The sequence below is a fragment of the Ruditapes philippinarum genome, unplaced genomic scaffold, assembly GCF_026571515.1.
Source record: "Ruditapes philippinarum isolate M1 unplaced genomic scaffold, ASM2657151v2 ctg2426_1_1_1_1, whole genome shotgun sequence".
Classification (NCBI taxonomy): Eukaryota; Metazoa; Mollusca; class Bivalvia; order Venerida; family Veneridae; genus Ruditapes; species Ruditapes philippinarum.
In genome coordinates this window covers 43227-60045 of record NW_026855841.1, presented here as the reverse complement: position 1 = coordinate 60045, position 16819 = coordinate 43227, and the positions used below count along the sequence as shown (strand labels likewise).

Below are 16819 nucleotides of genomic sequence, written 5' to 3'. Positions count from 1 at the left end.
TGTATGTGAGTGTATTTCTGTGACAATATATGTGAGTGTATTTCTGTGACAATATATGTGATGTTTGTGATATTAAACTTGTACTAATAGTATGTTTTTGATAATATGTTTGAGTAAAAACGTTTGTGTGAAATAGTATGTTTGTGATAATATGTTTGAGTAAAAACGTTTGTGTGAAATAGTATGTTTGTGATAATATGTTTTAGTAAAAATGTTTGTGTGAAATAGTATGTTTGTGATAATATGTTTGAGTAAATACGTTTTGTGAAATAGTATGTTTGTGATAATATGTTTGAGTAAATACGTTTTGTGAAATAGAATGTTTGTGATAATATGTTTGAGTAAATACGTGTGTGTGTGAAATAGTATGTTTGTGAAAATATGTTTGAGTTAATACGTGTGTGAAATAGTATGTTTATGATAATATATTTGAGTAAATACGTGTGTGTGTCATTGAAAAAGTATGTTTGTGATAACATATTTGAGTAAATACATTTTGTGTAAAATTGTATGTTTGTGATCATACTTTTAAGTGAAATAATATGTTTGTGATAATGTATTTGAGTTAATGTGTTTGTATGAAATAGTATGTAAGTGCTTATACGTTTGAGTGAAATAATAGGTTTGTGAGAAATAATAGGTTTGTGATAATACATTTGTGAGAAATAATATGTTTGTGAGATATAGTATGTTTGTGAGAAATAATATGTTTGTGAGCAATAATACGTTTGTTAGAAATAAGAGGTTTGTGTGAAATAGTATGTTTGTGATAATATGCTTGTGAGAAATAATAGGTATGTGATAATATGTTTGTGAGAAATAATATGTTTGTGAGAAATAATATGTGTGTGATATGTTTGTGAGAAATATGTTTGTGCGAAATAGTATGTTTGTGATAATACGTTTGTGTGAAATAGAATGTTTGTGATATGTTTGTGAGAAATAATATGTTTGTGATATGTTTGTGAGAAATAATATGTTTGTGATAGTATGTTTGTGAGAAAAAGTATGATCATTGTACTAGCTCAGAATGAAAAAAAAAATATTGATTGTCATTCAGCTGACATTGAAAATATATGAAATGTCTCCTTGTCATTTATAAGAATAAGAAAGTCTTTGCTTATCAGTAACAAGAGCAATTCATCACGAAAATCACTTCCAATCTTAACTTCTTGCTCCCTAGATATTTTCCAATAAATTGATGGAATTTTTAATGGAGAATATTTCATGTTATCTTTGCTACAATATTGACAAATTTGGCAATTCTTTGTGATTAGTGGGCATTGATTTTGTTACAGCTTATAGTGAGAGAGAGGTTTGCCAGCTTCTAGAAACGATGTTTTTCGTGGTTTTCATATATGTTTACAAGCAAGTCAGACATAATATAGATTATTCGTGTGGGAATGGGATACTTTTGAAAATGCATGCAACGGATTAAGTTTTTTTTCTTATATAGATTGCATGGAAATTGCTAGATCTTAAAAGCAGAATTACAGTATTTTGTGTGGCTAGGATATACTATCAGGATTATATGTATTGGGAAATACAATTTGATTTTATAGGAAAAATTCCTACTTTTATTGGTCTGTTATAAGGAAAGTGTTCCGCTGTAAAGGAAATAGTCTTATATTAATCGTATCATAAATTGTTCATGACAGTAGTTGTGTAGGTCTGTCAGTCAGTTTATAATGATGATACTAACATAATAAACTATTTGGAGAATTAAATGAGTGAGGAGGAAAGCGATTCAACTGTTAGTATAAGAGCTAGTACATCCACTGATAGTGTGATGAATCTGCTAGAATGGACTCAACAGAAGCTAGATTCTGGTATTGAGGTAGTGAAGGAGGTAGGAAATTGGCTTGATCTACATTTCCTGAGAGATAATGATGCACTTGATAAACAGGTACAGTTTTAGATTGGTTTGATTGATGAACCTGATATTTAGATTTAACCATTACCATGTTATATGTCTGAAATACTTTTGTTGAACTTTCGATCTGGACATCATTTTAAGAGAAAACTTAGAGATATGTACTGACTGAATAGTGAACAGTGCAGGCCATGATTAGAAGGCATATATGTGCCCGCCAGTTGATCTTGGTCACATGGGTAGAGTCTATGGCTGCCAGCAGGCTCTAAGGTTTAACTTTTCAATATTACAGTAACTGTTTTTCTCATTTGTACAGTTGTCTTAAAAAGATATCTGTCTGTACTGAAGATATTGTCAGTTGTAGATGATTAAATTTGCATTGCTGCAATGTTGAAATTAATTTAATTTTCGAAATTTTTACTTTTTGCAAAATTTTAATTTGTTCCAGACAGAACTGCATTACACAATTTAAGCTATATTGAATTTCCACATTGTGATTCAGCTTGTTTTTACAAAAATGGAGGTGTTTACATTGGTTGGTTAACTTGTCCAAATTTTAATTTTTGTTTCCTTTATCCTGCTGGAACCAGAAGTGAACCAGAACAGGCTGGCTCTAAGACTATGCTATAAATAGCTCATCTTTGCATTTGAATGGACTGATCCAAATTTGAAGCTTGGCAAGTCCCATTTCACATTTTGATTAAACTGCATGGAATGTAACAGACTCGAATATAAATCAAAATATGTGTTACTCTATCACTGACCATTCATCTAAATTTTATATACAAGATCATAACTTATGTTTATGCTGATATCAGACAGTGTTGCAGTTCTTCAACTTCAAGGTCAAGGTTAAACTTTGAGGTCATATTGATAAAATATGATTGTTTTTGAGGATTTGTTACATTATCATGTGTTGAGATGGTTATTGTTATGTTTTTAATATGATATTAACTTAATGAGAAATATATTTATTTTGTACATTTATAATTATATCTGTTAGCATGTGTATTTTACATTATATTTTTATTGCAATTATGCAGTATGTTAATGTTATGTTCATGTTGTGTTTTTTTTGCAAAACCTTTGCAAAGTGCATTGATAAAATTTTCAAATAAGACACATTTTTGTCAGTTTGATATATACCTTTTGAGAAATGATGTAGTTTTAAACTTGTTATGTACAACAGGGTACTTACTGCCTTATTCAAAGCATTTGTCATTTTTGAAACTAAATTTGCTTTTAAGCTGTTTAAGCCGTTTGTATCATCAGTCATAGATGAATCTTTGGCAACTTGTCAGTCATGTATTATCAATTATTCCTCTACACTTCTTCTATATATCCATTTAGCAGGCACAACATTTGGCCCAATAAAGGTGTCAAGTTTTATATATTATCTGACAGATTTACAGCATTAAATACATTGTAAGTATTCTCAAATGAGGCTAACATTACAAATCAGCTGCTAGGCGGAGTATTAAAACCATCATCTGTCAGATCTAGAAATCAGATTTGTTCTTGTAGAACTTTTTTCTATAAAATGGAGAAGGTTTAAAAGTGCTCGTTTCCAGAATCGAGGAAATAAATTTTCAAAACTTAAAGAGTCTTATAGTGAATTGGTCTTACAATGGAAGATCTGTTATACCAGAAATAATTATGTTGATAGTATCTACTATCATACGAGAAAACAAACCATGAAAGACTTACTATATGGATGTTTTGTTAAGTAAGTGTTAGATACATGATCTAATATGACATATCAATATATACATGTAGCGGGTGATAAAGTGTTCTGAAACAAAATATTATTATTAAGTATATAAATGTTCATACCTAATCACTTTAGAACTCTGTCAATATTTTGCTTTCCAGAAATATTTCATAATAATATCCAAATGATACATTTCTATTGTTTTTATCAATATACTGTATACTTATGAAAAATTTCCGCATTGTAGACTAATCCATTTTAATTTATCAGAAGTTTGGTTAGTCCAATATTTAAGACGTTACAGGCTTGTTATAGTTTATGATTGTCAAGCCAAGTAAAAATATCTCACAGCAACATCATATTTAACATTTAGGACTAGAGTTTGTTAAAGTAAACCAAGGAGAGAAGGAAAAATAGTCTTGCCAATGGATTTGGGTGCTGCCGCAAAAGCTCAAACAGGGTCAATGTATATGTAGTCAGGGGCTTCTGGAAAACTACGCATTAATATATAAATAAATTGTAACAGTACAACTTGTTTGCCATTTAGATATACTAAATGTATGATCTTGAAGTTGTGCCATCTCCATTGACTCAACTACCATGATTGTGGAGTTGTGCTTTACCTGCCTTCATTATAATCAACACGAAGGATGGCAGAGTTTAACTGCCTGGAGTCATTATATCATTAGTTTTTCTCTCTTCACTGTTTATTCATCCGAAAGTTATTATGAATATATTAAGGGCAGATTTTTTCATGCAGAAACTTGCCTCACTGGTATAATTAATATGTGCCTTATATAAGCCTAAATATAGAAAAAAAATTAATTGGAAGCATCATAAAATTTGCTTTTTGCCAGAGGCTAGGTCAACACAGCTAGGATTCTGATATGAAGAAATACTGTATAGTCTGCTTATAACAATATTCAGGGGACCGCCAAATTTATATTGTTACATCAGGATATTGTTATATCCAAGAGGCAACCAATTTGAAAACGAGTTGGGACTGTGTGTAACAGCATCATTATAAGGGGTATATTGTTATAAGGGATATCTTTATCTTTATTCTATATTGCTGCTGTTGCACAAACAGTTCAGATTTGTCAAAAAATGCTTATTTAAAATCTTATCCTGTAATCTGCAGGGTGCCATTTTCAGAGATTACTATGAGATTATGATATAAAATGATGGGAGGAATTACATTCTGGTTAATACAGTATATGGCTCCCTATGCTGTCTTATTATATTTTCACCGTGTAATAACCAGAATAATTGACAAGGCTAGTTTTTGCCAATAGCGTTATATTGGTTGACTTGAGGCTGTATAATTATACATAATGCATGGTTTAATTGTTATGTTTTAATGGTATAGCAAAGTATTTATTTTCACGGGATAAATCATTAATCAATGAATTCATGCATAATATATCCCAACTATACTGTATAAGTAATCAGACTGAATCATTGTTAGTTGTGGCAGCAATAAAAACTAGAAGATGAAACAGCTATTGGATTCTAGTAAATAACATTCTTATCACGATACCGACAGGAAGTAGTAATACCGAAGTATTAGTTTTTGTTATGTTTCTGATAGATTTTGACATTCCCTCCTTTCCGTACATTGATCTACTGTGAATAATAATGAAACTAGTTTATTCCTTAAGGAAAGGCACCATTTACTGCTACATTACTCTCTATGGATTTTTTCATGCCTCAGTTATCTTTGTAACAAAGTAACCACAGTATTAAGTCTTGTACAGGCAGTGAGTGGTTTTATGTGCTGAATGTTGTACAGTCCTACTGTATGTCAGCCAATGGAATACTTTACATTCAGATGTGAACAGGCTCCAGTCACAGACCACCTCAACCCCCTATGCTTTAACCCCAACAATCACCTCAGGATTAACTAGATAAGCATTTTAGCATTTCTATGTCCTTTGTGTAATGTTGAGACAGAGGGCTTGATCGACTGACCTTTAAACTTGACCTTTATCATCAAGTTAAAATATTTAAAATTTCGTAAGTTCAATATTTTTAGTTCATGTTACAAAATAAAAAGTGTTAACTTTGTTGTTTTGGGATTTTTTGATTGTATATCTTAATTTTATATTAACAATAATTGAAGTATTAATCTAATAAACTTAATTATGGTTGTAATAAAAACTACCACACACGTTTGATAAAGTAAAAATATGAATTGTGTTAACAGATTTTGAGAGTTTTGGTGAGGGACATTATTATTTTGTATGTTTTGACCAAATCATCTGGTAAAATTGTCCTTCATATTTTAAAGTCATCATGATAAATAGAAAGTGTTGTTAATGTGTGGACAACTTGCGAGAAAAATGAAATACAGATGTATTGCTGCGGTCAAAAAGACCCTAATTGTGATTATTTGTCCTGGGTGCAAGAGTTTACTGCAAGTTTAACTTAGTTATGATTTTATTATAATGTTTCTGTGTAACATGACTTTTATATAACTTGATGTCGCATCAATTCCTTTTTTCACTATAAATAGAATTGTTTAGCAATAAGACATGTGAAATCAATTTATTATGTTCATGGAAGTCACGCTTGCTGATTCATCAATATGTTATCTCGGTGTGTGGCTAACTTATGAGCAAAAAACCTAACGTTTTACAAGGATCCGTAATATCTACTCAGCTCATGAAATACTTGTTTTTATTTCACATTTAGCTTTATTTCGATTTCAGAGAAACCATATTGTTTGAAAGTGTTTTATTAAATTAGTCTTAAAGTGTTCAAAGATGTACAATTGTTATAATTATACCCCCACCAAACATAGTTGGGTGGGACGGGGTGGGAGGCCTTAGTTAGTATTAGGAATTACAGTGTCCCATCCCATCCCATTTTGGAAACCGGTAGTGATATTAACTTGAAACTTCACTATAACCATCTATGAGTGGACCTTGTTCTTTGATGCAACATTGTTGATAAATTGTTAATGCATGCACACAATACCAAGGATAAAAATCTGTCCAGGTCTTGAAGGTTATAAAAAATCGAATTCTTCTATCTAGGAACAATCTCTCTTATTATTAAACAGCCTGTTTTTACTCTCAGATTTCCGAGCAAAATAACAAACCAAAAAGTGCTTATGGCCATTTGCAATTTATATGAGAATATTGTAATTTAATTATTTTATTTTCATGTGTTTCAGGTTGACAATGTTAAGCTTTTGGACAGATTCAGTGCCAGAAACACAGCCATAGGAACATTGTACCTGACAACTACACACCTGATATTTGTTGACAGTGCTGGAAAGAAAGAAATATGGGTAAGAATTATAAATTGATAATATAAAATATGGCAAAATTGTCTGTATTGCCCAGAATGTCCCATAGCCTGTATGGACAAGTGGAAATTTTCAAGAATATACTATAAAATATGTAAATATAATACGCACAAAAACATGCCTCAAAAATAGCAAAAAAACCTGAGCACAAAGGTGAGCTTTTGTGAAAGTAAGAGGTTTGTCATCAATGTCTGTAGTTTGGCATAATCCATGATTTCTTAGTTATGATTTTATTATAATGTTTCTGTGTAACATAAGTGACTTTTATATAACTTGATGTCGCATCAATTCCTTTTTTCACTATAAATAGAATTGTTTAGCAATAAGACATGGTGAAATCAATTTTATTATGTTCATGGAAGTCACGCTTGCTGATTCATTCAATATGTTATCTCGGTGTGAGGCTAATTTATGAGCAAAAAAACGTAACGTTTTACAAGAATCCGTAATATCTACTCAGGCTCATGAAATACTTTTTTTTTATTTCACATTTAGCTTTATTTCGATTTCAGAGAAACCATATTGTTTGAAAGTGTTTTATTAAATTAGTCTTAAAGTGTTCAAAAGATGTACAATGGTTATAATTATACCCCCACCAAACATAGTTGGGTGGGACGGGGTGGGAGGCCTTAGTTAGTATTAGGAATTACAGTGTCCCATCCCATCCCATTTTGGAAACCGGTAGTGATATTAACTTGAAACTTCACTATAACCATCTATGAGTGGACCTTGTTCTTTGATGCAACATTGTTGATAAATTGTTAATGCATGCACACAATACCAAGGATAAAAATCTGTCCAGGTCTTGAAGGTTATAAAAAATCGAATTCTTCTATCTAGGAACAATCTCTCTTATTATTAAACAGCCTGTTTTTTACTCTCAGATTTCCGAGCAAAATAACAAACCAAAAAGTGCTAATGGCCATTTGCAAAATTATATGAGAATATTGTAATTTAATTATTTTATTTTCATGTGTTTCAGGTTGACAATGTTAAGCTTTTGGACAGATTCAGTGCCAGAAACACAGCCATAGGAACATTGTACCTGACAACTACACACCTGATATTTGTTGACAGTGCTGGAAAGAAAGAAATATGGGTAAGAATTATAAATTGATAATATAAAATGTAATATGCAGGGGTGGCAAAATCAATTGTCCATATTGCACAGGTTGTCCGATAGTCTGTATGGACAAGTGGAAATTTTCAAGAATTTACTGCTAGTATATATTTTATAATTGTCTTACAGACAAAACTTCACAGGAATGATCTTTGGGCAGCCCTCTTCAAAGTTATATAAAATTATAAATAGTTCAAGCTGATCACAATAGCTTAAAAAGTAAAATCTCCTCAGTGGGTACAATACCCAGAGCTTAGATATTAAGTATGTGACACATTGTGGTCCCCTACAAAAAAATATTTTAATTGTATCGACCCAGAGGCAAAATTGATCCAGCCCATATTATATCACTAGCTTTAGAGATTCAAGTTTTAAAAATACATTCACTGTATCTATATCTTCTTGTGTGAAATTTCATGGTCTAGAGTTTAAATGTGTTGCATTATTTGCAAATGTTGCATTGCTATAGTGAACTTCTCTAGAATAATTGCCCTTTGGTAAAAAAAAGCCCAGCCCAAGGGTAAACCAATGACAATCAATGGCCACCATAGCCCTCTTGTTGTGTTCAACATCAACATCAGTTGTGAAAAGTATTCTATTTTCCAAATCCTGTGCAAATTTTTAAATAATATAACATAGTCCTTTGGTGTGAATCTATAACATTTGATTCAGTCATTTTTAATATGTAATAAAGATTATTGGAAAGATTCTAACATATTTATACCTAGAAATATATAAGATTTCACTTAACTTGAGTTATTTATAGATTGTTATAGGGGAATTTTATTTTTATGAATACAATCTTGTTAATTGGATTGTCAAAGATTTGCTTCCAGTTATTTCATTCCGAGATAATTTTACCGGAGATAATTTTACAGACTAAATTTTTTATGACTATCATCAAGCATTGATCATTGTCATCCACCCACAGTCATTGCCGCCATGGGCATAATCCCAGTCTGGCTAGAATATCTCTGATTATACTAAACCATAGACCAAGGCAGATCCATTGTGAACGTTTTATTGTCACAGTGGGTTTTAGTGTACATGTAGGTACATGTATGTAAAACTGTATTACTTTTGCTATAAATAACTTAAGGTGAACATTTTGTAAGGCATAAGAGCTTTTATTGAACTGGAAGAAAAACCATAATTAATGTAGTTTCCTTTTTTAAGAAACCTCAAACTGTTCAAATGAAAACTGTTCTTATCTTAATAACGGAAGAAAGTGAAGACTTCAGCAGCTAATCTAAACAATTGATTGGTGCCTTAGTCAAGAGAAAAATAACACTGAAGCTAAAAAAATAGTCTATAGTCAATTATAGGAAAGCAGTTTGATAGCTACTACTTAGATACTAGAATGACAGGACCAAATACTGCCTTTATGTAGCTGATGATCCTATCTGTAAATTATAGGAATGTAGAATAAAACATGAAAATGATCTCCTATTAATTTGTATACAGTTATTATGTTTTTAATTATAGATAGTCAAGTATATAGATTTTTAGTGCCAGGTGATTGTAAGTTAAAGATAACATAGAATTAGTAGACAACAGAGTGAAATTGATATTATGTAGGTAGATTAGATTAGTAGAATGACTGTGAAGGTAATATTGTGTCAGTAGATAAGAGAGTGAAGGAAATATTGTGTCAGTAAATTAGAGAGAGTGAAGGTAATATTGTTTCAGTAGATCAGAGAGTGAAGGTAATATTTTGTCATTAGATTAAAGAGTTAATGTGACATTGTGTTAGTAGATAAAAGAGTGAAGGTAATATTGTGTCTGAAGATAAGAGAGTGAAGGTAATATTGTGTCTGTAGATAAGAGAGTGAAAGTGACATTGTGTTAGTAGATTAAAGAGTTAATGTGACATTGTGTCAATAGATTAGAGAGTGAAGGTAATATTGTGTCAATAGATAAGAGAGTGAAGGAAATATTGTGTCAGTAAATTAGAGGGTGAAAGTAATATTGTGTCAATAGATCAGAGAGTGAAGGTTATATTGTGTCAATAGATAAGAGAGTGAAGGAAATATTGTGTCAGTAGATTAGAGGGTGAAAGTAATATTGTGTCAATAGATCAGAGAGTGAAGGTGACATAGTGTCAGTAGATAAGAGAGTGAAGGAAATATTGTGTCAGTAAATTAGAGGGTAAAAGTAATATTGTGTCAATAGATTAGAGAGTGAAGGTAATATTGTGTCATTAGATTAAAGAGTTAATGTGACATTGTGTTAGTAGATAAAAGAGTGAAGGTAATATTGTGTCTGAAGATAAGAGAGTGAAGGTAATATTGTGTCTGTAGATAAGAGAGTGAAAGTGACATTGTGTTAGTAGATTAAAGAGTTAATGTGACATTGTGTCAATAGATTAGAGAGTGAAGGTAATATTGTGTCAGTAGATTAGAGAGTGAAGGTGATATTGTGTCAGTAGATTAGAGAGTGAATGTGATATTGTGTCAGTAGATTAGAGAGTGAAAGTGACATTGTGTTAGTAGATTAAAGAGTTAATGTGACATTGTGTCAGTAGATTAGAGAGTGAAGGTAACATTGTGTCAGTAGATTAGAGAGTGAAGGTGATATTGTGTCAGTAGATTAGAGAGTGAAGGTGACATTATGTCAGTAGATTAGAGAGTGAAGGTGACATTGTGTCAGTAGATAGAGAGTGAAGGTGAGTCAGTAGAAGGAGTGAAGGTGATATTGTCAGTAGATTAGAGAGTGAAGGTGATTTTTATGTCAGTAGATTAAAGGGTGAAGGTGACATTGTTGTGAAGTTGATATTTGTCAGTAAAGTACAGAATGAATGCTTCATATATTGGCAGAATGAAAGTGAAGTTATATTGTATGTAATAGATGGTAAATAGATATTTTGTTGACCAAGTATAGTCTTAAATGGACTTTCATAATCTAGCTGCCACACATGATAGAATATTTAAACATGATTTTCAGTAAAACGGCATATGTTTGATACACAATACTTTATTGTTCTTCTTGCTTGCATTTAGAAGACTGTAGGTCTGCCTAATGTAAATGTTAAATCTTGTTATTTTGCCCAGAAATTCAATTTTGCTTTATGGAAAATAAATGATTACTAGAGATGAATTCCTGCCAAAACTAGAAGATGATTGTCTTAAAGTCAGCAGAACATCTTATCTCTCTGTAGAGTGAGTCACTAATCTTAACCTATACTGACAGGCTAATATAAGGGATATATTTACGTTATATGCCATTATATGAGGTTATATACGTCTATTATAGGGATGTAAATGTAATGGTGCACATGCCCCCCTATCCTGAGGAGATGAAATGTTTGAATGGAAATGATATAAAACATGCTATATTGATTACTGGGATTCTAAAAGTGGAATGATACATCAGAGATTGGGTTTATATGTATATTTTATGGGTTAACATGGATTACATTTACAGAAATGACTTTGATTATCTCCATTATCATGCAATAGTATTGAATGAAAATCAAAATAATTTGGAGGATAGGTTCCCAGCTTAGTGATGTATAGTTTTGAGGTGAATTCTCTAAGGTCTCTTTGACTGCAAGACTGATTAAATACGTTCCGACAGTTTCTTGTAAATAAAAGAATTGAGGCATGTTTTCTATTTGCACGATTATTTTTTCTTTCTTGGTGGGGCGGCAGGCAATGTTTTATGGTATTGTGCTGCCAATCTGTCTATAGACAATAATGTTTCCTTCAAACATCTTTTGCAAGCTTTTATTGATTAAGTTTGTGTTTGGTATGCCAGTGTATATTATCAAAGTACAGGTCATGTTGGAATTTACTATTTAAATACAATCCTTAAGTGAATTCATTAATAAATTATATTTTTTCTTTGTACCTTTCCTTAATTGGTTAAGTGCTTTTCACATGGTAGTTTCATGGCAATTAAACTACTTAATTAATTGGAATGATCTATAATGTGCTATTACATGTATATAGTATGCCATTACAACATGTATATAGTATCCCTTTACATATACATGTACATGTATATAGTATCAATACAATGATCAGTTTGTTTTCTTTGGTCACAATTCACTACTTTTGCTCGATAAAGTTATATGATGTTAAACAGCACATTATATGTGAAATCAGATTCAGCGAAATTGCTTTTAGGAAGAACTTCAATAATTGAAATATTACTTGCCTACAGGCAAGCATTTTCCCCCACATCAATAGATTGTGGATTTCTTAACAAGTATTGACAGATTTGGTTGTAGATAGTTCTGTCTTATGTCATTCCGCTTCAACTGATGTTTTAGAACACAAATATAGAGAAGATTGCTGTTACTTTTGGTAAAACAGGATAGTATTTGTACAGAAAACAGGATATCTTGTAGAATACTCCTGGCCTATACTATACTTCATTACTGTTACACTTGTGTTAAAGGAGCTCCATTGAGTTCAAAAAGCCTACAGAACATGAAATTTGAATTCTAAAAGTGGATCAAAGGAAGCACTAAATGAAAAAAAAAATGAAAAAGAAATAAAGAAATGTTTGGGTCATTTTACACAATAAAATGATGATTCTGGAAAAACGGGGAGAGGATCTTAAAATTTGCACAAAAGTTATTGCTCCAGACCTACCTTAAATAGTACTAAAATCTCAGAAATTTTTTTTCCCAGTTCCTTCATGTCAAAAAAACCTCAGTGGAGTTCCTTTAATCCAAACATACAAACTGGACTCTTTAAGTAATGATCAATTTAATCAACTTAGCTTCATTTCTCCCCCTTACTGCATAACTTTCATTCAATACCAAGGTCATAACATAATTTATAAAGCCTGAAGTTAATGAAATGTCAGTGATGTCACCTCAGATATTTATTTTAAAAAGAAATGAATGGAAATAATCTTTCCGGATTAATGTACCATTTGATGTAAGTAACTTGTGTGCAAAATTTCAGATCATTCAGAATAATTATTTCAATTGTAAAAAAAAACAAACCCTAAATTGAAAACCGTTGCAATGCATTTCATTCAGATTAGAATATGAATAGCACACAACAGTATGATTTTCAGTTTATTTCTGAGTATATTTCTTAATTATCTTTTGCACATCTTTCTGTTTTAAGCACATATTGATCAATATAAAAAATTTAATTGTTTATATGTGTTAAGGATTTTTGGCCTCAGTTCCTTTAAATTCGAGTAGTTTCCCCTGATATACAAGCTCAGTCTAATATTTTAGTAGGAAATTTTTTTTTGTTATTTCAGATTTTACACATGCACCTATCAAATATAGACAAGCTTCCAATAACTACAGGTGGATCTCCAATACAGCTGCATTGTAAAAACTTTATGTGTATAACGTTTGTCATACCAAAGGAAAGAGACTGCCATGATATATATACATCACTGTTAGAGTTATCTAAACCAGGTATGATTATGTACTTCAAACTTATTTAAGTTATCAAATCAGATGTTATTTTTGTCTAAGACTAAGTCAAATTATTACAGTCAAACTTTCAGTCTTTACTGCTATTTTGATGGAAGGTCAGGAGACCCAAGGTGTAAATCTTAGCAGTAGTTTTAGTCTGAGAACAGGCACTTTAATTATAAGCAAACACTCTATAGGTGACAGAAAAAAACATCCACATATACAGTTTGTTTTATCTGGAATCTAAACTTGTACATGTGATGGCCAAATATTTCAAAGACAACAATGTAATCCCTCGGAGGCCCTGCAACAGAATGGGGAAATAAGAAGATAGCTCTTAATTATTTTCTTTACGGCTGATATAATTGCTGTTTGCCTCATCTGTGAAAGAAATTGACTGTAGAATGATTGAAAGTAAATACCAAGTTGTGAATAAGGTTTATCATTTACATTTTGACATAGGAATAGTATAAGAGAGAGTTGACTTGGTTTAGTCTCCGTATTTTATTCTTGTTTCAGGTTAAGTAGTGATATACTATTTACTAATATTTTTACAGGTAATATAGAGTCCCTGTATGCATTTTCGTACCAACAAAATTGTGATTATACAAAAGATTATGGATGGGACTTGTTTGACACACAGTCTGAATACATGCGTATGGGAGTACCCAACGAGAACTGGGTTATGTCAAACATTAACAAAGAATATGAGGTGAGTGATAAGAAGTAGTTGGCCTTTTGGCTATTTAAACATGGGTTGTTGGTTTAAGCTTTATTGAAGCCACAACCATGTTTTCTTTTATATTGTTGGTATTTCTTTTTATTAGCTTGACTTTTCAAGGAATAGGGAGAGTGATTGCACTCACCCTGGCATTGGTGTCACATTTTGGTTAAGTTTTTGAATGCAGGTTGGTATCTAAAAAGAACTTAAGGGGGTGTGCTGAAACTTCACACATATATTTGAGAGCATAATAGGAGGTTACTGTCAAAGGCCAATAACTCTAACATTGTTTTGACAGAATTATCACCCTTTTAGAAAATTCTACATTATCCAGGCTCTTGTCTTACTATCAAGCACTGAAAATAGTCAAGCACACTGTCCTACCAACAGTTCTTGTTATACCAGTACTGGTTTGTTGGTTAGTTCAAGTCCAGGAAACAGATTTGAAGAGTTGTTAAAAAATAAAAACTTCAAGCTTTAATCCCACCTTAGCCATAATAGTGTTATCTAAACGAAAGTGCTTTTAAGATATTTTTAAGTTGCAGATCATTATTATGGAGGCCCACTTAAATGATAAAAGTCAAGTATTCCCCACAGGTATCTTCTGTTAACAGTGAGAACAATTAGCAAAATATCAAAGTGATTTAATCAGCATAGAATATTGATCTAACATAGTGGAATTATACATAAAGTCATTGTTTATCATACAGATTGGCTATATTTCTATCATCGTGCTTTATATGCATCAAATACTTAACATACAGACAGTCCTCAGTTAAAAGAGATTTATGTATTTTTAGCTCTACAACTGTAAATTCACGTAATTTCGTGGGCACGAAATTTCGTGTTTTTCTTTTGGTTTTACATAGGTTCATCAATTTATGGACAGTCTGGTTCTCCAAAAGGTTAAATGTAAATATTAATGTAATGCAAAAGAGTCTTACTCAGCAGAAGAAATGAAATTTTATATTTGTGGATTAATTAAAATAACAAAGAGCCATGACTCCATGTATCTTGTTAACTTACTAGACAAAAAGTTTTTGAAGATATCAGAACAACTCTTCTAAAAAGAAATAGGAAGTTAAATCTTTTTACTGAGCTTTTGGTTTTTTGTTTTGATTTTTTGAATGGGCTTTTGTCCACCCATTTAGGGCTTTGATTATGTTGCAACTTTCATTAAGGGTTTTTTCTGTAATTTTTAGATCTGTGATACCTACCCCCGATATTTATTTGTTCCTAGTAGAGCTGCTACACAAGTTCTGATAGGAAGTTCAAAGTTCCGCAGTAGAGGTCGGCTACCAGTACTTTCTTATTTTCACATCAAAAACCAGGTAAAGTGGAATTGTTTGTTAGATCTACCCTAAGTATTATTTGATATGTTTTCCAATAGTCCCACAGCCTCAATATCTATTCACTGAAGTGAAAACCATTTATCATTTAGAGGAATTTTATGGCAATTTCTTTAGTGTCTGTCACAGGAAAACTTTGTCATTCTTTTTTTATGGCTATTTTTATTATGCCCCCACAATGTGGGAGCATATAGCGTTGCACTTGTCCGTCCGTCCGTCAGTCCGTCCGTCAGTCCGTCCGTCAGTCCGTCCGTACGTCCCGAAATCTTGTGAACGCAACTCCTCTTAAACCGGATGGCAGATTTTGCTTAAACTTACAGGGATGAACAACCTTAATGTGTAGATGGTAGTAAAGGAAGGAATTTTCGCTGCGACCAAATTTAACAGAATTATGGCCCTTTGTTGATTTTTTCACTAGATACTATGTAGAAATTTTGTGAACGCAACTCCTCTTAAACCGGATGGCAGATTTTGCTTTAAACTTACAGGGATGAACAACCTTAATGTGTAGATGGTAGTAAAGGAAGGAATTTTTGCTGCGCGACCAAATTTAACAGAATTATGGCCCTTTGTTGATTTTTTCACTATATACTATGTAGAAATTTTGTGAACGCAACTCCTCTTAAACTGCATGGCAGATTTTGCTTAAACTTACAGGGATGAACAACCTTAATGTGTAGATGGTAGTAAAGGAAGGAATTTTTGCTGCGACCAAATTTAACAGAATTATGGCCCTTTGTTGATTTTTTCACTATATACTATGTAGAAATTTTGTGAATGTTGATTTTTTCACTATATACTATGTAGAAATTTTGTGAACGCAACTCCTCTTAAACCCCATGGCAGATTTTGCTTAAACTTACAGGGATGAACAACCTTAAGGTGAAGATGGTAGTAAAGGAAGGAATTTTCGCTGCGACCAAATTTTACAGAATTATGGCCCTTTGTTGATTTTTTCACTATATACTATATAGAAATTTTGTGAATGCAACTCCTCTTAAACCGGATGGCAGATTTTGCTTAAACTTCCAAGGATGAACAACCTTTATGTGTAGATGGCAGTAAAAGAAGGAATTTTCGCTGCGACCAAATTTAACAGAATTATGGCCCTTTGTTGATTTTTAGTTTTCAACTTGAGGCACATGTAGTCCAAAAAATATTTGACCTAGAGTCATAAGATTGACAGAACAGTGGCGTGTGGAGGCATCCGTGTCCTATGGACACATTTCTAGTTGATAATGAAAATGGTTGTGTGCATACTCTGGTTTACAATTTATTAACAGTACATTATGTAACAGACAATTGGATACACTATTTACTTACAGTACGCACATTTGAGTCAT

The 16819-nt window shown here is 31.9% G+C and overlaps 1 protein-coding gene across 2 annotated transcripts in view; it reads left to right on the top strand.

Annotated features, from left to right (window-relative positions):
- The first annotated feature begins 1484 nt into the window (after nucleotides 1-1484).
- Nucleotides 1485-16819, top strand: part of LOC132744569 (myotubularin-related protein 6-like) — a 30038-nt gene continuing 14703 nt past the window's right edge. The window contains exons 1-5 of one of the 2 annotated variants that reach the window (XM_060733323.1): nucleotides 1485-1906; nucleotides 6763-6879; nucleotides 13244-13406; nucleotides 13964-14118; nucleotides 15330-15458. In XM_060733323.1, the coding sequence (XP_060589306.1) occupies nucleotides 1727-1906; nucleotides 6763-6879; nucleotides 13244-13406; nucleotides 13964-14118; nucleotides 15330-15458 (744 nt within the window). In that variant the 5' untranslated portion in view covers nucleotides 1485-1726. Of the gene's footprint in view, nucleotides 1907-6762; nucleotides 6880-7870; nucleotides 7997-13243; nucleotides 13407-13963; nucleotides 14119-15329; nucleotides 15459-16819 lie in introns of those variants that run through there. The other variant, XM_060733322.1, reaches the window with a different exon arrangement.